This window comes from Balaenoptera acutorostrata, chromosome 16 (genome assembly GCF_949987535.1).
Source record: "Balaenoptera acutorostrata chromosome 16, mBalAcu1.1, whole genome shotgun sequence".
In the NCBI taxonomy this organism is placed as follows: domain Eukaryota; kingdom Metazoa; phylum Chordata; class Mammalia; order Artiodactyla; family Balaenopteridae; genus Balaenoptera; species Balaenoptera acutorostrata.
Window position 1 is genome coordinate 76,528,530 of NC_080079.1, and position 22,816 is coordinate 76,551,345.

At 40.6% G+C, this 22,816-nt stretch overlaps 1 protein-coding gene across 4 annotated transcripts in view; it reads left to right on the forward strand.

Annotated features, from left to right (window-relative positions):
• The window catches only part of TBCE (tubulin folding cofactor E), a 121,243-nt gene that overhangs the window by 80,155 nt on the left and 18,272 nt on the right, over window positions 1-22,816 (forward strand). For 3 of the 4 annotated variants that reach the window (XR_009005744.1, XM_057531607.1, XM_007170767.2), the window contains exons 3-5: window positions 1,242-1,326; window positions 17,155-17,340; window positions 22,290-22,378. Coding sequence is in view for 3 of the 4 variants with exons in the window: in XM_057531607.1 (XP_057387590.1) it covers window positions 1,242-1,326; window positions 17,155-17,340; window positions 22,290-22,378 (360 nt within the window). In the remaining variant the exon portion in view is untranslated. Of the gene's footprint in view, window positions 1-1,241; window positions 1,327-17,154; window positions 17,341-22,231; window positions 22,379-22,816 lie in introns of all 4 variants that reach the window. The other variant, XM_057531608.1, reaches the window with a different exon arrangement.

The following is a 22,816-nucleotide window of genomic DNA, read 5'->3' on the forward strand; positions in this document are numbered from 1 at the left end:
CCGGCAGATGGCGAGGGTCCGTGGCAATCCCAGATCACTTAAACAAATCTAGGAATGAGATTATTTGAAGTTGACCTTCAGTCCCTTCAAGGGCTAATCTGTTTAGAGTTGGTTCCTTCTTTTTTTTTTTAATTAATTAATTAATTTTTATTTATTTTTGGCTGTGTTGGGTCTTCGTTTCTGTGTGAGGGCTTTCTCTAGTTGCGGCGAGCGGGGGCCACTCTTCATCGCGGTGCTCAGGCCTCTCACTATCGTGGCCTCTCTTGTTGCGGAGCACACACTCCAGACGCACAGGCTCAGTAGTTGTGGCTCACGGGCTTAGTTGCTCCGCGGCATGTGGGATCTTCCCAGACCAGGGCTCGAACCCGTGTCCCCTGCATTGGCACGCAGACTCTCAACCACTGCACCACCAGGGAAGCCCTAGAGTTGGTTCCTTCTTAACTCTTAGAATCAAGGCATTTCAAGCTCCAGTACAAAACCTAGAGAGTTTCTTGCAACCTCCATCTTCCTTGGGAGGCTATAATTTTCATTATTGACCTCTTAGTCCCTCAAAAGCTCTGGCCAAAGCTCTGTTCAGCTTTTTGGCTTTTCAGCCTTTTCTTCCAGAATCAGCAGATGCCTTGAGGGGAAAAATTTGCTTTAAGACTTCGTTTAACTCTGGGTTTCCCTTTTCTCTCAGATTTTGGCCTTGTAATTCTTCAGTGCCTTGTTAGCTCTCTGGTGCTTTGAAAGAGATATCTTATATGTGTGTATATATATATATATATTTTTTTTTAATTGTGGTAAGTTATACATAACTAAACTTACCATTTTACCACTTTTAAGTGTACAGTTCAGTGGTATTAAGTACAGTAACATTGTCATAGTTATCACCACCATCCATCTCCAGGACTCTTTTCATTTTGCAAAACTGAAACTCTGTACCCATTAAACAAGAACTCCCCATTCTCCCCTCCCCTTAGCTCCTGGCAACCACCATTCTACTTTCTGTCTGTAAATTTTAGCTACTGTTGTTTTCTGCAGTTGTGTTTTTTGTTGGCTTTTTGAACCAAACTTGCTATTGCATTTGCTGATTAAGTCCTGAGTCTGAGGTTAACTTGTCTTTTCCTAAAGACATTTCTTTCTCCCCCAGTGGTATCTGTGTGCTGTGGTTTCCATTGCAAACTGTATTTGCTTGCAGAAATATGGAGCATCACCTCTGTCCTAATTTAATGCTCATTTTGTTTTTCTTGTTCTGCCAGGACTCTGGTTAGGAGTAGAATGGGACAATCCCGAGAGGGGAAAGCATGATGGAAGCCACGAAGGGACTGTGTATTTTAAATGCAGGTAATTTTCCATTGTGAATTGGCATGGTTATCTAGGAGAATATTAAATAGCTGAATAAGGGGGGATGGAGAAGAAGACATGTTTGACTGTTAGGGTAGTTATAATGTAGAATTTGGTGTATTCTAAAAAGACAATTTTATTTGTAGAGTTTTTTTCCTTGTTTTTAAAATTCTCAGTCTTAACCTTGCAAGTGGGGTTGCTTTCTTTGTCCTTTTTTGTGTTTTTGTTTTGTGACAGTTTTTTTTTTTAATTGGATGGATACAAACATTTCTCATTGATTCATTAACTGTTTACTACCCACTAAGTGAATACTAGAAGAGGAATAGCCTAGATATCCAATAAGAAGCAGTTAATTAAGCAAAATACAGAACATCCAAACAGTGGAATGCTAGGCTATTATTTAAAAAAAAGCTCTTGGGCTTCCCTGGTGGTGCAGTGGTTAAGAATCTGCCTGCTAATGCAGGGGACACAGGTTCAAGCCCTGGTCTGGCAAGAGCCCACATGCTGTAGAGCAACTAAGCCTGTGTGCCACAACTACTGAGCTTGCGTGCCACAACTCCTGAAGCCCGTGCACCTAGAGCCCGTGCTCCACAACAAGAGAAGCCACCACAATGAGAAGCCCGCGCACCACAACAAGGAGTAGCCCCTGCTCGCTGCAACTAGAGGAAGCCCGCGTGCAGCAACGAAGACCCAACGCAGCCAAAAATAAATAAATAAAATAAATTTATTTTAAAAATTAAATAAAGCTCTTACCATGAAAAGAATTACACATTATAGTGCATATCTACTAATATTTTTACCTGCTTGATTTCAGAGAAACTATGTGAAGCTCTGAAAGGATGGAGGGGAATTTCAGGCAGTCTGTCTTTTAAATTTTTGTTGTTGTTTGTTTTCCCGAAGTTTCAGTTTCTTGGAAGAATCTGTTAATATTAAGCTTATCATTCTTTAAATGTGGTACAGTGAACACACTCCTGGCCTGGTAATCAAGAGGCCTCTAGCTTTGCTTTTAACAGTCTTTACGACCTTAAATCAGACTAAATTTACTAACCTCTAAAATGAAGGTCAAAATCAGATAATAGCAAAATAAGTTTCCTAGTCGAGCATTCTGTAGTTTTGGGAAGTCAGGATAGAAGAAGAATTGGCATGTTCCTAGAGGCCAGCGGTGGTGACAGACATGGCATGAGGCCAGCTCAGAATCTGTCAAGAGGTCATGGAGGATGAAGGGAGCAATTTATGTGTTTAGAGAGGTGTGGAAATAGAAATCTCTTAGCTTGGCCTGTTGATCCCTTACCTGCCTGGACCATGACCTCACGAAACCTCCAGTGAGGGAACGTTCCCTGTGGAGCCTGCCCCAGCACCTCCCAAATCGTCCATGGTTACGTGTCCTTCATGGTCTCTGCATATGGTGATATTTTCAGTCTTGGTTTCTCTGAGTAGGAAAATGAAGACTTGTGTCAGTCCTGGCAGAGCTGGGATTTGCCCTGAAGCGCTGATGGGCATAGACTTAGTGTTCAGGTTCTTACCCTTGGAATAAGCATTTCCTTGCTTTGTTGTGTTTCCTAGTACAGTCATGCCTGAGCATTTACATGTTGAAATACATATTATGTTATTATAAATCACTTTTCTTTTGTTTCAGTGAAATGACATTTTGTTGACTTTGAAATCCTGTGTGGGTCAGTAATTCCATTTCACGTTGTTTTTGGGGCAATATAAAAGGGAGCATTGGCTCTGTTGTGCTGGAGAACCACTAGTCTAGACTAAAGGAATTACCTTATCCTTTATAGTTGTTAATGCTTCTATTGGTATTAGTTCGAACATGGCTTCAACTAGTAAAGATTATACCAATATCTTAGAATCTCTAAATCAGACAAAACAGAATATACCACATGTACTTGTTATTAAGCTAATTCAGATCTCTTAGTAACTTCATTGGAGTCTTTTATATTTCAAATTTTACTTGGAAAGTCATAATAACAATACGTATTTTACCACAGTGCACATTTTTTTTAATGCTTAGATGCTATTTTCATGAAGCCAAAGCAATTTAAAGTTGTCAGATCATAAATGTTCCCATCTTATACTTGTGAAATAGGTAAATGGCAAAAAGGTGGTATACCCATTTTAAAGGAGGAAAATGGGTCAGAAGTTGTCATATTGATAGCAAATTTCGGATCCCACCTCTTCAGAAGCGTGTGTTACTGTCAAGTGGCTGAGCATCTTAGACACAGTATAACAGGGTAGTTATGCCCTCTGGTGCACATGTCTTAGGAAGGCTAGTCTGCTGGCCTCTGCTGTGTATGCAGGATATTAGGGTGTGTTGAGTGAGGTGTTTGGTGAGCTGCTTTCTTGAGTCTCCCCAGCGTCCCAGGTTGCTGGGGTGACACCCTGCCGGCCAGGGTTAGGTCCTGCCGCTTGAGGTCAGAACCTGGGGACAGACAGGGTGGTTTTCAAGGCCCGGCTCAGGGCATACATTCTTCCCTGTGTATTTTCCCCCAACCAGTTCAGCTCACGTTGATCTCATGAGACTTCTCGGTTTAGAATAGAATAACATTTGCAGTGGTCTAACCTCTGTTTTAACAACGACCTTCAAGAAGAATGTAAGATGGGCTTTAACCCAGAGAAGAACTGTCTTCACAGTTAGCTTTCAGTGTTTCCGTGTTATCACATTTGTTTGTTACTCTGACACTTTGAGATGGCTATGACGGGTATTGGTGACCAAGTGGGTTATGAGTAGAGCACGAAACACTGGATTCAAGCTCAAATCCTGGCTATGAATGAACTCCTCTTTAGTGTAGGTCTCTAAAAATGAGGTAAATTTTTTTCTTGAATAGTTGGTGTAACACCGACAGAAGAAGTTTAGGGAGTGGACCAGATTACCTTGTAAGGCCCCCATGTTCAGAGGACTTCATGTCACTCTTTAGTTTCAATCTGATCTCTTAAATAACCTAAGGTAAATATGGCAATCTCCTGGTTATATATTAATTACCCGTTAATATTTGTGACACTGTCGGTTTACAGTAGTAGTGTACAGTTTCATCCCAAATTTATGCCTGTGAACCAGTTATGTGTCTCTCCCAGGTGCTTCTGTTCTCCGTCTCTTGTCTTTTGGGGAGTTGAGAGGTTCAGTTAAGGTGATGAACTTTGAATTTCTCTCTGCCTTGTCCCTAGATTTCCAGTGCTTTTCTTTCAACCTGAACTAAAGGGTATATCCTAAACTCTTAGAACTGTGCAGGTCAGTATTTTACCCTCAGCTTTTATTGAAAATATTCCCTTTCTAAGTAATTGTATGATTTCTCTTTTCTGTTGAGCAAGAAATCTTAAAATCTTACTTTTCTTCAGCACCATGAATGGAGTTTAATATTTGGTGTCAGAGGGGACATGGTGTCCAGACCGTGTCCACAACACTGGCTCACTTAACAAATGGAAGCCCCTCGATTTACTTATCCTCTGTGCGTCATAAGATTGTTGGAAAGTGTTCTGAGGTGAGGTTCTTAAATGAGCATTAATGCATCAGTATAAAATATTCTCCTAGGGGGTGGTAGGATGAACTGGGAGATTGGGATTGACATATATACACTACTATGTATGAAATAGATAACTAATGAGAACCTCCTGTATAGCACATGGAACTCTATCTACTCAATGCTCTGTGGTGACCTAAATGGGAAGGAAATCTAAAAAAGAGTGGATATATGTATACATATACCTGATTCACTTTGCTAAACAGCAGAAACTAACAAAACATTATAAAGCAACTATACTCCAATAAAAATTAATAAAAATAAAGAAAATAAAATATTCTGGTATGGTATAAAGTGATAGGATAATTTTTTAAGAAATCACTAAATGTGCTGATAGGATACAGGCAGGGTGAATCTGTAAAATCTGAAGAGACATATTTCATTTTGGGAAGTTTCCCATGAATCAGGGCAAAATAGGAATTGTGACATTCAGAAGCAGTGTGCAAAAAGATGCTTATCTACTGAGCTTTTTTTTTTTCTGTTGGGAAAATGAGTTCACCAGGTCAATTCTTTAGCTATTACAGCGATGTACGTTAAATTAGAGTGAATATTTCTCCTCTCGTGGTGAATGGTTAGTTATGCAGTGTTGCTGAAAAGGCTCTATGCATGCCTGTAACAAACAGGATATCAAGGTCAACGACATTTATTAGAAACTCCCCAGAGACCCAGTCTTTCCCAGCATCTAAACAAGCCCCAATAAGAAAGATACTTACTATAGGAGTTTTGGAATCTGTTGGGGACCCTTTTACCTTTGAGTAGTATTGCCAGATTCAGCAAATAAAAATACAAAATGCATGGTGAAATTTGAATTTCAGATAAGCAGTAAATCATTTATTGGTATAAGTATGGGACATGCATCATACATACTTATAATGAAGAATTTTAAGTATATAACAAATTTCAGATTGTTTATCTGAAATCCAGATTTAACTGGACACCTGAATTTTATCTGACAACTCTGTTGGGCAGACTGAATCTTGATTATAGTGCTTCGTGAGAGTCTTTCATTTCTGCAAGAGCCGTGGTTGGGATGTGGACTTTCCTAGCTGCATATGTAATTGGTGGGCCGAAGGAGGCAGGAACTTGAACAAGCCGAATGCTTACAAGAGAAAACATTTTGGACTCTCCCCCTTCACTTCCTCCCCTCCCCCAGTTTTTTCTCTTTTAGGTAGGGTTCAGGATTTCAGTGTTCAGATGCAACATCTTGATAATAATCTAAGATCTCAGTGGAATCTTTGAATTATTAGTTTGTCTTTGAAGATTTACTGCTATTGATGGGCACTCCTTCAGCTAGCATTTTTTATTTTCTGGGCTGTTTGTTTTTCCGAGAAGCCTGCCAGGAATGTTGCAGAGGAGACTGACCTTTGATGTCATCCTTTGATCTGTAAAGGGCACAGCATCTCCTTTGCACCCACCTAACACCATTCCTGACTTCTTTCTTCTGCCTGCAGCCAAACTAAACAGCAACTAAGGTCTCTTCTTGAATTGTTCATTACCACTGTTATAAATTTAGGACAGAAATGAAAACCATGGTATTTCTTTTGCATTGTTGTTTTTTCATTTATTATAAATGTGCTAGTTTTAAAATTTGTGCTCTCATACTTATTTTTACATTTCAGTCACATAATATTTGAACAATACATTTTCCTATTTCTATTTCCACCCCCCAGTGTTACTCCTTTAAGGAAAACTAATACTATTTCATAAATTTCATAATTTCATTTCACTGAAATTTCAGATTTCACTGTTTCATAAGCCAAAGCCTGTTTCATAAACGTGAGACTCTAGGAACAGTCTCTTAGATGCAAAACTCATTTGTTTGTATACATTTAGATAGATGAGGTACATAAACGAGTGTTCTAAATTGTCTGGAATTATTTTTCCGACACCTAACAACATACCTTAGGATTTAGTTCAGCCTTGTACATGTAAAGTGTTTAACATTCATAAGGTTTAGTTGTCAGTAAACACAAGATTGGACTGTGTGCTGTCATAATGGAAAATTAAACGAGACAACCTACAAGTCATCTTTGTGATTTACTTCGTAAGAAACACCTTTGTTTATTTTTATTTTATATTTATTAAAGTATAGTTGATTTACAATATCGTGTTAGTTTCAGGTGTACAGCGAAGCGATTCAGTTTTATATATATATATATATATATATATGTATGTATGTATGTATATGTATGTATGTATAATCTTTTTCAGATTCTTTTCCCTTATAGGTTATTTCAAAATATTGGGTAGAGTTTCCTGTGCCATACAGCAGGACCTTGTTGTTTATCTATTCATATATAGTAGTGTGTATATGTTAATTCCACACTCCTAATTTATCCCTCTCCCCTCACCCTTTCCCCATTGGTAACCAACCATAAGTTTGTTTTCTATGTCTGTGGGTTTATTTCTGTTTTGTCAATAAGTTCATTGTATCATTTTTTTTTTAGATTCTATGTATAAGTGATATCATATGATATTTGTCCCTGTCTGGCTTACTTCACTTAGTGTGATAATCTCTAAGTCCATCCATGTTGCTGCAAATGGCATTATTTTCATTCTTTTTTATGGCTGAGTAATATTTCAGTGTGTGTGTGTGTGTGTTTGTACACACACATACACACCACATCTTCTTTATCCATTCATCTGTTGATGGACATTTAGGTTGATTCCATGTCTTAGCTATCGTAGTGTAGTGCTGCGGCGAACATTGTGGGTGAAGCACCTTTGTTTAAAACATAATATTTTATTTAAATTGTTATGGTTCTAGAAATGTTTTATTTTCAGTAGTACTGCTTTTGCTGTGCTTTCTCTATTCTCGTAGGGATTTTCATGTAGGATCCTGTTTGATGCTTATTGTAGGACAAGTACCACCACTTTTTCATCCAGCTCCTACTCATGTTTCAAGGTCTAACTCAGATTCTACTTCTTCTGTGGAATACACACTAGACCAGGACTTTTTTTATGTTGTGTGTCCTTTTTGGAGGCATAACATAATCTTTTCAAAAGCAGGGGAAAAAACTACATTGCATTACAGAGGAAACTTAGTCACATTGAAGTAATCAAAAATATTTTAAAATTATGATCTAGTTAGATATATATTTCTCTTTTTGAGATATATATTTCTTTACTAAATAACAGTAATATCTACTGATGGATCTAATAACTACTAAAATTTGTGGTAGTGAGGAGAATAAAGACAGAAACGCAGGAAAGGATAGTGCACTGGTAGTTAGGAATCCAAGTCTTGGCTGTGTTACCTCTGTGATTGTTACCCCAGTATCCCCAACTGAAACAGGATTGGATTAGATCAGAGTTTCTTAAAGTGGGACATGAGGCCCCCCTGCATCAGAATCCCCTGGCACATTGTTTTAAACAGCAGAACCTGGGCCCCAGTCCAGTCCCACTGCGTGCACACCTTGGGGTGGGTTCCAGTAAGCTTTCCAGGTGACTGACTGCTTTTCAGGTTGAGTTTGAGAAGTCCTAGACTAGGTAATCTCTTAGGTAGATCCGTTTGAACTTAAAAAAAAGAAAAAAGAGGCTAGGGACTTCCCTGGTGGCGCAGTGGTTAAGAATCCTCCTGCCAGTGCAGGGTACTCGGGTTTGAGCCCTGCTTGGGGAAGATCCCACACGCTGCGGAGCAGCTAAGCCCGTGCGCCACAACTACTGAGCCTGCGCTCTGGAGCCCATGTACTGCAACTACTGAGCCCGTGTGCTGCAACTACTGAAGCCCGTGTGCCTAGAGCCCGTGCTCTGCAACAAGAGAAGCTACCGCAATGAGAAGCCCGCGCACCACAACCAAGAGTAGCCCCCGCTCACCGCAACTAGAGAAAGCCCGCGCGCAGCAACAAAGACCCAACGCAGCCAAAAATTAAAAATTAAAAAAATATATCTATAAAAACGAGGCTAGTACATTTAATCTCTTTAGCTGAGTGATAGAAATGTGTTTGTTAAAACAGAACTGTGTTCTTCACACTAGGAGCCTTTTCTGTGTGAAAAGAAAACGAAATATTTTCTAGGCAGCTTCTGGTAGCCAGTGATCCTCTGATATCACAGCAGACAGACTCAGGACCTGATTCTGCTGCAACAGAGAATTTAATTTCCTGCATCGACAATTTCCCCCTCTCCATTGGGTTATTTTTGTCTCATGTAAGTTTGGTACTTTCTCCCATCTTAAAACATCTGCCCTTTCCATGCCTCCTCTCTCCTTTCCATTGGATCTCCTGCAGACGAGAGGAGTCTGAGCTCACTCTCCTCTCACTCTCTGGAGCTTGTCCCACAGCCCCACCCCAGCTGCTTCTAGCAGGGTCACTTCCCGGTTGCTAGATTCACTGGCCAAACTCAGCTGTCACCTTCCGGGCTTTCACAGCCCTGGACACGGTTGTCCACTGCTTTCCAGGACACCACCCTCTCTGGGGTTTCTCACGACCTCCGGGCCCCTTCTTTTTTTTTTTTTTTTTTTTTTTAATATATATTTTTTTAATATTTATTTATTTATTTATTTATGGCTGTGTTGGGTCTTCGTTTCTGTGCGAGGGCTTTCTCTAGTTGTGGCAAGCGGGGGCCACTCTTCATCGCGGTGCGCGGGCCTCTCACTATCGCGGGCTCTCTCGTTGCGGAGCACAGGCTCCAGATGCGCAGGCTCAGTAATTGTGGCTCACGGGCCTAGTTGCTCCGCGGCATGTGGGATCCTCCCAGACCAGGGCTCGAACCCGTATCCCCTGCATTGGCAGGCGGATTCTCAACCACTGCGCCACCAGGGAAGCCCCGGGCCCCTTCTTTTTGCCCTGACATCACCTCTGACTTTCCGAGATTCCAGGTTCCTTTTACAATCTGGTAATCTCTGTAGACCCACCTCCCAGAAGAAAATGTATATATGTTTATATTGACAAAATTTATCATCAGTATTATTTTCATCCTCTTTAATTATGGTGACTTCTCGGGAAGTTTCATTTGTTTAAAAGAGTTAAAGGGTGTAAGCCAAAATAGTGTTTATCATACAATTTTTGGTAATTCATGTATTTCATCATTTATTCTGTAACATGATCAAATGATGATATTAACATTTATAGCTGGGGTTTTTTTTTAATTTTTAAATTTAATTTTATTTATTTTTTTAAACAGCAGGTTCTCATTAGTCATCCATTTTATACACATCAGTGTATACATGTCAATCCCAATCGCCCAATTCAGCACACCACCATCCCCACCCCCCTGCTGCTTTCCCCCCATTGGTGTCCATACATATGTCCTCTACATCTCTGTCTCAACTTCTGCCCTGCAGACCGGTTCATCTGTACCATTTGTATAGGTTCCGCATACATGTGTTAATATACGATATTTGTTTTTCTCTTTCTGACTTACTTCACTCTGTATGACAGTCTCTAGATCCATCCACGTCTCAACAAATGACTCAATTTCGTTCCTTTTTATGGCTGAGTAATATTCTATTGTATATATGTACCACAACTTCTTTATCCATTCGTCTGTCGATGGGCATTTAGGTTGCTTCCATGACCTGGCTATTGTAAATAGTGCTGCAATGAACTTTGGGGTGCATGTGTCTTTTTGAATTATGGTTTTCTCTGGGTATACGCCCAGTAGTGGGATTGCTGGATCATATGGTAATTCTATTTTTAGTTTTTTAAGGACCCTCCATACTGTTCTCCATAGTGGCTGTATCAATTTACATTCCCACCAACAGTGCAGGAGGGTTCCCTTTTCTCCACACTCTCCAGCATTTGTTGTTTGTAGATTTTCTGATGATGCCCATTCTTACTGGTGTGAGGTTGATACCTCATTGTAGTTTTGATTTGCATTTCTCTAATAATTAGTGATGTTGAGCAGCTTTTCATGTGCTTCTTGGCCATCTGTATATCTTCTTTGGAGACATGTCTATTTAGGTCTCCTTCCCATTTTTGGATTCGGTTGTTTGTTTCTTTAATATTGAGCTGCATGAGCTGTTTATATATTTTGGAGATTAATCCTTTGTCCGTTGATTCGTTTGCAAATATTTTCTCCCATTCTGAGGGTTGTCTTTTCATCTTGTTTATGGTTTCCTTTGCTGTGCAAAAGCTTTGAAGTTTCATTAGGTCCCATTTGTTTATTTTTGTTTTTATTTCCATTACTCTAGGAGGTGGATCAAAAAAGATCTTTCTGTGATTTATGTCAGAGTGTTCTTCCTATGTTTTCCTCTAAGAGTTTTATAGTGTCTGGTCTTATATTTAGGTCTCGAATCCATTTTGAATTTATTTTTGTGTATGGTGTTAGGGAGTGTTCTAATTTCATTCTTTTATATATGTAGCTGTCCAGTTTTCCCAGCACCACTTATTGAAGAGACTGTCTTTTCTCCATTGTATATCCTTGCCTCCTTTGTCATAGATTAGTTGACCATAGGTGCGTGGGTTTATCTCTGGGCTTTCTAACTTGTTCCATTGATCTATGTTTCTGTTTTTGTGCCAGTACCATATTATCTCGATTATTGTACCTTTGTAATATAGTCTGAAGTCAGGGAGTCTGATGCCTCCAGCTCCGTTTTTTTCCCTCAAGACTGCTTTGGCTATTCGGGGTCTTTTGTGTCTCCATACAAATTTTAAGATAATTTGTTCTAGTTCTGTAAAAAATGCCATTGGTAATTTGATAGGGATTGCATTGAATCTGTAGATTGCTTTGGGTGGTAGAGTCATTTTCACAATATTGATTCTTCCAATCCAAGAACATGGTATATCTCTCCATCTGTTGGTATCATCTTTAATTTCTTTCATCAGTGTCTTATAGTTTTCTGCCTACAGGTCTTTTGTCTCCCTAGGTAGGTTTATTCCTAGGTATTTTATTCTTTTTGTTGCAATGGTAAATGGGAGTGTTTCCTTAATTTCTCTTTCAGATTTTTCATCATTAGTGTATAGGAATGCAAGAGATTTCTGTGCATTAATTTTGTATCCTGCAACTTTACCAAATTCATTGATTAGCTCTAGTAGTTTTCTGGTGGCATCTTTAGGCTTCTCTATGTATAGTATCATGTCATCTGCAAACAGTGACAGTTTTACTTCTTCTTTTCCAATTTGTCTTCCTTTTATTTCTTTTTCTTCTCTGATTGCCGTGTCTAGGACTTCCAAAACTGTGTTGAATAATAGTGGTGAGAGTGGACATCCTTGTCTCGTTCCTGATCTTAGAGGAAATGCTTTCAGTTTTTCGCCATTGAGAATGATGTTTGCTGTGGGTTTGTCGTATATGGTCTTTATTATGTTGAGGTAGGTTCCCTCTATGCCCACTTTCTGGAGAGTTTTTATCATAAATGGGTGTTGAATTTTGTCAAAAGCTTTTTCTGCATCTGTTGAGATGATCATATGGTTTTTATTTTTCAGTTTGTTAATATGGTGTATCACATTGATTGATTTGTGAATATTGAAGAATCCTTGCATCCCTGGGATAAATCCCACTTGATCATGGTGTATGATCCTTTTAATGTGTTGTTGGATTCTGTTTGCTAGTATTTTGTTGAGGTTTTCTGCATCTATATTCATCAGTGATATTGGTCTGTAATTTTCTTTTTTTGTAGTATCTTTGTCTGGTTTTGGTATCAGGGTGATGGTGGCCTCATAGAATGAGTTTGGGAGTGTTCCTTCCTCTGCAAGTTTTTGGAAGAGTTTGAGAAGGATGGGTGTTAGCTCTTGTCTGAATGTTTGATAGAATTCACCTGTGAAGCTATCTGGTTCTGGACTTTTGTTTGTTGGAAGATTTTTAATCACTGTTTCAATTTCGTTACTTGTGATTGGTCTGTTCATATTTTCTATTTCTTCCTGGTTCAGTCTTGGAAGGTTATACCTTTCTAAGAATTTGTCCATTTCTTCCAGGTTGTCCATTTTGTTGGCATAGAGTTGCTTGTAGTAGTCTCTTAGGATACTTTGTATTTCCGCAGTGTCTGTTGTAACCTCTCCTTTTTCATTTCTAATTTTATTGATTTGAGTCCTCTCCCTCTTTTTCTTGATGAGTCTGGCTAATGGTTTATCAATTTTGTTTATCTTCTCAAAGAACCAGCTTTTAGTTCTGTTGATCTTTGCTATTGTTTTCTTAGTTTCTATTTCATTTATTTCTGCTCTGATCTTTATGATATCTTGCCTTCTGCTAACTTTGGGTTTTGTTTGTTCTTCTTTCTCTAGTTCCCTTAGGTGTGAGGTTAGATTGTTTATTTGAGATTTTTCTTGTCTCTTGAGGTAGGCTTGTATAGCTATAAACTTCCCTCTTAGAACTGCTTTTGCTGCATCCCATAGGTTTTGGATTGTCATGTTTTCATTGTCATTTGTCTCTAGGTATTTTTTTATTTCCTCTTTGATTTCTTCAGTGATCTCTTGGTTATTTAGTAACGTAGTGTTTAGCCTCCATGTGTTTGTGTTTTTTACTTTTTTTCCTCTGTAATTCATTTCTAATCTCATAGCGTTGTGGTCAGAAAAGATGCTTGATATGATTTCAGTTTTCTTAAATTTACTGAGGCTTGATTTGTGACCCAAGATATGATCTATCCTGGAGAATGTTCCGTGCGCACTTGAGAAGAAAGTGTAATCTGCTGTTTTTGGATGGAATGTTCTATAAATATCAATTAAATCTATCAGGTCTATTGTGTCATTTAAAGCTTCTGTTTCCTTTTTTATTTTCATTTTGGATGATCTGTCCATTGGTGTAAGTGAGGTGTTAAAGTCCCCCACTATTATTGTGTTACTGTTGATTTCCTCTTTTATAGCTGTTAGCAGTTGCCTTATGTATTCAGGTGCTCCTATGTTGGGTGCATATATATTTACAATTGTTATATCTTCTTCTTGGATTGATCCCTTGATCGTTATATAGTGTCCTTCCTTGTCTCTTGTAACATTCTTTATTTTAAAGTCTATTTTATCTGATACGAGTATTGCTACTTTAGCTTTCTTTTGATTTCCATTTTCATGGAATATCTTTTTCCATCCCCTCACTTTCAGTCTGTATGTGTCCCTAGGTCTGAAGTGGGTCTCTTGTAGACAGCATATATATGGGTCTTGTTTTTGTATCTATTCAGCAAGCCCGTGTCTTTTGGTTGGAGCATTTAATCCATTCACATTTAAGGTAATTATTTTTTTTTTTTAATTTTATTTATTTATTTATTTATGGCTGTGTTGTGTCTTCGTTTCTGTGCGAGGGCTTTCTCTAGTTGCGGCAAGTGGGGGCCACTCTTCATCGCAGTGCGCAGGCCTCTCACTATCATGGCCTCTCTTGTTGCGGAGCACAGGCTCCAGACGCGCAGGCTCAGCAATTGTGGCTCACGGGCCTAGTTGCTCCACGGCATGTGGGATCTTCCCAGACCAGGGCTCGAACCCGTGTCCCCTGCATTGGCAGGCGGATTCTCAACCACTGCGCCACCAGGGAAGCCCCTAAGGTAATTATTGATATGTATGTTCCCATGGTCATTTTCATAATTGTTTTGGGTTTGTTTTTGTAGGTCCTTTTCTTCTCTTGTGTTTCCCACTTAGAGAAGTTCCTTTAGCATTTGTTGTAGAGCTGGTTTGGTGGTGCTGAATTCTCTTAGCTTTTGCTTGTCTGTAAAGCTTTTGATTTCTCTATCAACTCTGAATGAGATCCTTGCCGGGTAGAGTAATCTTGGTTGTAGGTTCTTCCCTTTCATCACTTTAAGTATATCATGCCACTCCCTTCTGACTTGTAGAGTTTCTGCTGAGAAATCAGCTGTTAACCTTATGGGAGTTCCCTTGTATGTTATTTTTTGTTTTTCCCTTGCTGCTTTCAATAATTTTTCTTTGTCTTTAATTTTTGCCAATTTGATTACTGTGTGTCTCGGCGTGTTTCTCCTTGGGTTTATCCTGTATGGGACTCTCTGCGCTTCCTGGACTTGGGTGGCTATTTCCTTTCCCATGTTAGGGAAGTTTTCGACTGTAATCTCTTCAAATATTTTCTCTGGTCCTTTCTCTCTCTCTTCTCCTTCTGGGACCCCTGTAATGTGAATGTTGTTGCGTTTAATATTGTCCCAGAGGTTTCTTAGGCTGTCTTCATTTCTTTTCATTCTTTTTTCTTTATTCTGTTCCACAGCAGTGAATTCCACCATTTTGTCTTCCAGGTCACTTATCCATTCTTCTGCCTCAGTTATTCTGCTATTGATTCCTTCTAGGGTAGTTTTCATTTCCGTTATTGTATTGTTCATCTCTGTTTGTTTGTTCTTTAATTCTTCTAGGTCTTTGGTAAACATTTCTTGCATCTTCTCAATCTTTGCCTCCATTCTTTTTCCGAGGTCCTGGATCATCTTCACTATCATTATTCTGAATTTTTTTTCTGGAAGATTGCCTATCTCCACTTCATTTAGTTGTTTTTCTGAGGTTTTATCTTGTTCCTTCATCTGGTATATAGCCCTCTGCCTTTTCATCTTGTCTGTGTTTCTGTGAATGTGGTTTTTGTTCCACAGGCTGCAGGATTGTAGTTCTTCTTGCTTCTGCTCTACAGCTGTTTTATAGGCATACTTAGATTTCCCTGAAAGTAAGGTATCATTGCCATGATGCAGTGCTGAATGCTGAAATTTAATGTGTCTAAAGATCTGTTTTGAATCTCTTGGAAACCCTGACAACAGTCATTACATACAGCAATATGATTAATATTTTATTAAATTCTTCTAGAGATTTTTACTAAAAATTGTTATAAAACCTGAATATAAATTGTGATAAAATATCCTATATTTCTGTAGAATTCTTTCCACATGCTCTATTTTAGTCCCATATTTGAACTTTCATTTAGTTCAGATTATCATTTAAAAGATTTTTGTACATAACCCTGTTATCCACAAATGTTTTTCATTTCTTTGTGTCCTTATTCAATCTTTGTCTAGCCATAGATATGATTCCTCTGTAGTTGTGTCATGTACAATTTGGTTCAATTTTTAGAAATCTTAGCATTATTCTGTAAGTAATTTTATTAAGTATTATAGCTACAATATTTTAATGACTGCATCTTTCTGGTTTACTTAATAGTTCCTGTCCAGCTGGGAACTTTTATGGTTTCCAGAGTTGCTCTATTACAAAAAAAATGCTATTATATAGAATCTTTGTAAATGCAATTTTGTTTTTATTTTTAAATTATTGCCTGCTGACAAATTCCCATGAGTAGGATTATACAGTCAAGAACTAACCCAACCTTTCAGTCTTTGAGTGTTAGGACTTTATTTTTTGCTAGGTTTGTTGAAAATAGTTTCATTGCTTGAATTTACATTTCTTTTTTAAAAAATATTTTATTTATTTAATTTTGGCTGCGTTGGGTCTTCGTTGCGGTGCGTGGGCTTCTCTCTCGTTGTGGCGTATGGGTTTTCTCTCTCTAGCTGTGGCGCGCGGGCTCAAGGGTGCATGGGCTCTGTAGTTTGCCGCACGCAGGCTCTCTTGTTGAGGCGCGAGAGCTCAGTAGTTGTGGTGCGCGGGCTTAGTTGCCCCGCAGCACGTAGTTCCCCGACCAGGGATCGAACCCATGTCCCTTGCATTGGAAGGTGGATTCTTTACCACTGGACCACCAGGGAAGTCCCAATTTACATTTCTTAATCATTAGCAAGGTAAAACTTTTCCCCCATGGATTTTTTTTTTTTAAATAAGTTTTACACTTTATTTATTTATTTAATTTGTTTGGCTGTGTTGGGTCTTCGTTTCTGGGCGTGGGCTTTCTCTAGCTGCGGCGAGTGGGGGCCACTCTTCATCGCGGTGCGGGGGCCTCTCAGTGTCGCGGCTTCTCTTGTTGCAGAGCACAGGCTCCAGACGCGCAGGCTCAGTAGTTGTGGCTCACGGGCCTAGTTGCTCCATGGCATGTGGGATCTTCCCAGACCAGGGCTCGAACCCGTGTCCCCTGCATTGGCAGGCAGATTCTCAACCACTGTGCTACAAGGGAAGCCCTCCCCCATGGATTTAATACTTCTCTTTCCTCTTTTGTGAATCATCTGTTACATATTTCTTGTCTGTTTATCTATTGGGATTTTACATGCTTGCATCAGCACACAACCCTTTATGATCAATTGTATGAATTACCCTTTTTTTTTTTAGTATATTACTCTCCCTTTTATGCTGATTCTACTTTTTCAGCATACAGAAAATTTTGAAAACCTTCAGAACATTGCCTTATGGTGGATACTTTCTTTTTCCTTCTTTTTAAAAATTGTTTAATTGCTTTTATTTGCTAATATATTTGTAAATGCATTTTATATTTGTGGCAGAGTGACAGTTTATAAAGGATTTTTGTGTGTGTCATCTTATTTAAAGGTCCCCATAGATGATATTTTCTCTCTTCTGTTCCTCTCTTTTCCCAGGCACCCAACAGGAGGATCCTTCATTCGTCCAAACAAAGTAAATTTTGGAGTAGACTTTCTCACTGCGATTAAGAACCGCTATGCGTTAGAGGATGAACCAGAGGAAGAGGGAAAAGAGCAGATTGTTACAATTGGAAATAAACCTGTGGAAACCATTGGTTTTGACTCTGTTGTAAAACAGCAAAGGTAAGTGGAAGTGATAATGGTAGAGCCGACTTTCACAGTTTCATCAAAGTGCAGAATTTAAGGTCAGCTGACTGCACGTCAGTGCTCAGAACTTTGCTCCCGAAGTCGTCTTATCTTTTCTGCAAAACAGTAAGTTGAGATCAGAGGAATCCAAGGATTGGGTATTCAGGGAAATTAAAATCCTTATTTTAGCACAGGACTTTCCTAGATTGGAAATAAAACACTGATTTGCCCATTATGAATATTTATACCATACTCTATTGTATTCACTAATTATTAGGGAACTAAGGTTGACGTCTGGATGATGAGTCAAAAATGGAAACAGAAGTCTACATTGTTACCGGTGCCGTGTAGCATGGTGGCACCTTCTAGAACCCAGTGGTTCCCATCTCTGCTGCACACCCTCATCATCTGGGTTCCTTTCGAAACATGCAGAATCCTGGGTCCCATCCCAGACCTACTAGATCAGAGTACCATGCATGGGCTCTTGCTTTTAAGAAGTACCCGCAGGTGACTGTGTAGCAGTCTGAGGGGCACTACATAATGCATTTTGAAACTGCTGCATTTGAACTTCTCTGTCTTCCCCAACTCTCTGAACACAGTGATGCCCTGTAGACAGGCTCACTGCTCATTCTGAGGCACCGCGTGAACCAGAGAGTGCGGAAGCTGATATTCACACAGAACCGCGCACAACTGCACACAAACCTCCCAGGTTACACTGGTTTAGCAGCGATGGTCAGTGCGTGGTGTTTGACCCTGACCTGGATGAGGCGTCCAAGTAATGACCCCTGGTGGCCACTTTGGAGAGTAGATTTGCCGCTACTTGGCATAGGCCTGCGATCTTTTACTTTGTCTCTAAAGTAAAAGAATTGAACTGTGGTTTTGTTCAGAGTAAAATTCTTTGCTATCTTTTTGTTGCTCTTGTTGTTATTATTGTCATTAAGATTTAACATGATACAGAATTTAAGTGCACATGGGGATAGTGTTGAAGAGTAAATACATTTCTTTCTTTTTTAAAAAATTTTTAATTTTTTTTGAAATTTTGGCCACACTGCACGGCTTGCGGGATCTCAGTTTCCCAACTAGGGATTGAATCCGGGCCATGGCAGTGAAAGCACCAAGTCCTAATCACTAGACCATCAAGGAACTCCCAGTAAATTCATTTCTTGATATCTCTGCTTTTTAGCACAGATGACCAGCATTAAAAAAAGAAAAAGAAAACTCAAAATAAATCAAGATTTTTGAAAAAGCAATAACTTGACTGTTAATTACAAACAATATACATTCATTGTTGAGGATTTAGAATATATAAATTGAACAAAAGAGAGTCATGACTAATGCACCACTGAGAGAGAACTAACGTGAATGGTTTTTGCTGTTGATTTATAGAGCTATGTGCTTCATAGGGTTAGAATTCTTTGCTTTATTTTTTCCATTTATTTATTTATTTATTTATTTATTTATTTATTTATTTATTTATTTTGGCTGCTCCGAGTCTTAGTTGCAGCATACGGGCTCCTTCAGTTGCGGCACACAGACTTCTTAGTTGCAGCATGCATGTGGGATCTAGTTCCCTGACCAGGGATCGAACCCTGGCCCCCTGCATTGGGAGCGTGGAGCCTTACCCAGTGGACCACCAGAGAAGTCCCTATTTTTTCCATTTAAAATGCAAATATTGGGCTTCCCTGGTGGCGCAGTGGTTGAGAATCTGCCTGCTAATGCAGGGGACACGGGTTTGAGCCCTGGTCTGGGAAGATCCCACATGCCACGGAGCAGCTGGGCCCGTGAGCCACAACTACTGAGCCTGCGCGTCTGGAGCCTGTGCCCCGCAACGGGAGGGGCCGGGATAGTAAAAAGGCCCGCGCACCGCGATGAAGAGCGGTCCCCGCACCGCGATGAAGAGTGGCCCGCACTTGCCGCAACTAGAGAAAGCCCTCGCACGAACCGAAGACCCAACACAGCCAAAAATAAATAAATAAATAAAAAATAAAGTAGCTATAAAAAAAAAAAAATACAAAGTCCTTAAAAAAAATGCAAATATTTAAGTATCATTTACCCAAAAGAGGCTTTTCCCCCCCCATTGGTTAATCTCTTTCAGAGAGCACCATGGGCTCTGTGAATATTAACAACAGATGCGAACAGATTTTTCCTCCCCTAGTTTATGAGCAGCTGCATAACTCATGAAGTTTTCTGGTGAAGGACTCTACTGCCTGAGTATCAGTGTGTTCAGTAATTAGCTAGTGTCTTTCCTGGGAAGGACCCAATGTTGGAGCCAGTCAGGCTGGGTTCAGGTGTCAGCTAAGCCACTTTCTAGCCCTGACAGCAGTTAGAGTTAGTTAATTCTGGCTTCTAAGCCTCCGCTTCCTCATTTCCAAAGTAACACCTAAGCTGTTAGAGCCGTTGGGAATAGCGGTTGAGATCCTGCCGTGAATGGTGATGGGAAACCTCTGCTTTCAGCCACTGTATTGTCTCCTGATTAATTCCAGCTGACCAGCTTTGAGTTTGTAGCACCGAGAAAAGACATAATAAAGGAATCAAAACCAAATAAAGACCATTATGTGTGGTTTCTCCTTGGAGATGGCTGTGGCTCTGGAGTGGTGTCTGAATTCAGACCTGGATCCCTAAGCTTTGTACCAAGGTTTCCCGGGCCTGCAGGAAACTCACTGGGGCACAACAGGATATTTTGAATTTTAGAGGGAAACAGTGACATCTGTCGGACACGGTGCAAACTACTAGTTGGAGCTAGTTCAGTTTCATGATATTCCTACTGTTCCTTTCCATGGTGTCATTTCCCTGCAGAGCTGGGTTTTTGGCCGTTCTTGTGCCGAAAGAAAAGCCAGTATCTCCTGAAAATCATCATGGAACGGGAAAAGGAGGTGGTGAGGGTCCAGTCTGATTCCAGGGTTCGGGAAGTTGTGTAGTGCCCCCTAGACAGACACTAGTTTGGTAGGACATAAATAATTATTAAGTTGTTTGGCCCTAACTGCTTACTAAATGGAACTGTGAGGCGTTTCTTTTGGCCTAGGGGCACCTTGGAAAATTACTGAAACACTGTGAAGGGCCCTGTGAACTGAGAAAGTTTGGGAGCCTCTGCCCTGGAACATTGCTGCTGTCTTTTCCCCCTAGCTTCTGGTGATTGTAATAGCTGATGCCTTGCATGGTGGTCTTAGTATTCCCCCCAAAGGTTGTCAGTTTTATGTTTATTTTTATAAATACTTATAAAGTGACTTAGTGTATGTCACGCAATATTCTGAGAGTTTCACAAATACCGACTCACTAAATTATCATAGCATGGACTTCCCTGGTGGCGCAGTGGTTAAGAATCCTCCTGCCAGTGCAGGGGACACGGGTTCAAGCCCTGGTCCAGGAAGATCCCACATGCCGCCGAGCAGCTAAGCCCATGTGCCACAACTACTGAGCCCACATGTCACAACTACTGAGCCCGCGGGCCTAGAGCCCGTGCTCCACAACAAGAGAAGCCACAGCTGTGAGAAGCCCGTGCACCGCAAAGAGTAGCCCCCTCTCACCACAACGAGAGAAAGATCGCTTGCAGCAATGAAGACCCAACGCAGCCAAAAATAAATAAATAAATAAATTTAAAAGAATTATCATAGCATTTTAAAATTGTAAAATATACATAATGCGAAATTTACCATCTTAACCATTTTTAAGCGTATAGTTCAGCAGCGTTTGGTACATTCCCACTGTTGTGCAACCGTCATCACCTTCCATCTTCAGAACCTTTCCATCTTCCCAAACTGAAACCCTGTAGCCCTTCAGTAACAGCTGCGCATCTCTCCCCACCCAGCCCCTGGCAACCACCGTTCTACTTCTGTCTCTGTGAAGTCGACGCCCACTTAGGCACCTCATATAAATGCAGGCATCCAGTGTTTGTCCTTTTGTGACTGGCCTAGTTCACTCGGCATAATGTCCTCCAGGTTCACAAATGTTGCAGCATGTGTCAGAATTTCTTTCCTTTTCAAGGCTGAATAATATTCCATTGTATGGATTGAGCACACTTTATTCATCGGTCAGTGGACACTTGGTTTGCTCACATATGACGGTTGTGAGTGACGCTGCCGTGGATGTGGGTGTGTAGATGTGGACTCGGAGGCTCACGGATGTTAACTCACCCCAGGCCAGAGGAGCGGTGGGATCGGGGTTGGAACCCAGGCAGTCTGGCTCCAGGCCCTGTGTTCTGTAACACATGGGCTCTTTTAATGAACAGAACAACACAGCTTCTCTACACTGAAAAAGTGGCTTCTGAGAGTATCTAAAAAAGCTGAAGACACGCACTCACGCTCTCTAGGCTGTATCCCTAGAGAGACTTTCCCACGTGAGTGCAAAAACTATACAGGGGTGTGTCCTTCAGCACTGTTGGGCTAATCTACCTGTCCCAGGGGAGGAAATAAATTACCTGTGGTCTCTCCATATAGTAACAAACTACAAGGTGTGAAGGTGCGTGCTCTGGAGCACGTGTCCACATAGCTACATCTTACTGCTGAATAACATACTATTGAGGGAAAAAATCAGTTGCAGGAGGATATATGCAGTACACTACCATTTATGTCAAATTTCATAATATACAAAAATACTGTAATTGTTTAGGGACATGGAAATATGTAGTAAAGCTATTAAGAAATGCTTAAGATTCAGTCAACGTCGAACGCAGTGCCCTGGTTCCCTACGTGGAACAGAGGAGGAGGAGGGGCGGGGATGATGGAAAGGGACTCAGAGGGCTTCACTTATGTGTGTCATGTTTGTAACACTTTATTTCTTTTTCTTTTTTTTTTAAAGTAATGCTTTATTTCTTAAGTTGGGTGGTGGCTACTGGAATTTGTTATTTCTGGTGCCTTTTTATATGTCTGAAATGCTTTTCAATTTTTTAAAGGGCCGATGGATATCGTATGTGTTTATGCATACATGTGAACTATGTGTTTTTCATGCAGTCAGCTGAGCAAGTTGCAGGAAGTTTCTTTGAGGAACTGCGCAGTAAATGGTCCTGGTGACAAAGGAGGAATTGCCAAAGCTTGTCCTAGTATCCTTCCCAATGAGAACTCGTCACTGGGGTCTGACTGGCTTTGACACTTGAGCCAGACACCCTGGTTGCCTACCCAGTGTCCGTTCTCCTAACAGGGACTTGGTCTCACCTGGGGTTGTCACCGCCCAGGTAAACTGTTACCTTCCTAGACCCTTTGCTTTCAGGTGAGGCAGTGTGACTCGCCCCGACCAGGGAGATGTCACATGAGAGTTTCTGGTTGGGGCTCCTTCAAGGGGGACAGACGTGGCTGGATCTGCTTCTGTTCATTGCCCTCCGCCCTCCCCGGCCTTGAGCGCAGACAGAACGCCCAGGGCCCAGCAGCCAACCTGTGGGAAGAACACCATCCAGGGCGGACTGGGAGGGAAGGATGAGAGGGGCCGGCATCCTGGATGGTACCTGGGCCACTGCGCCACCCCCAACTGCCTTCCTGTGAGG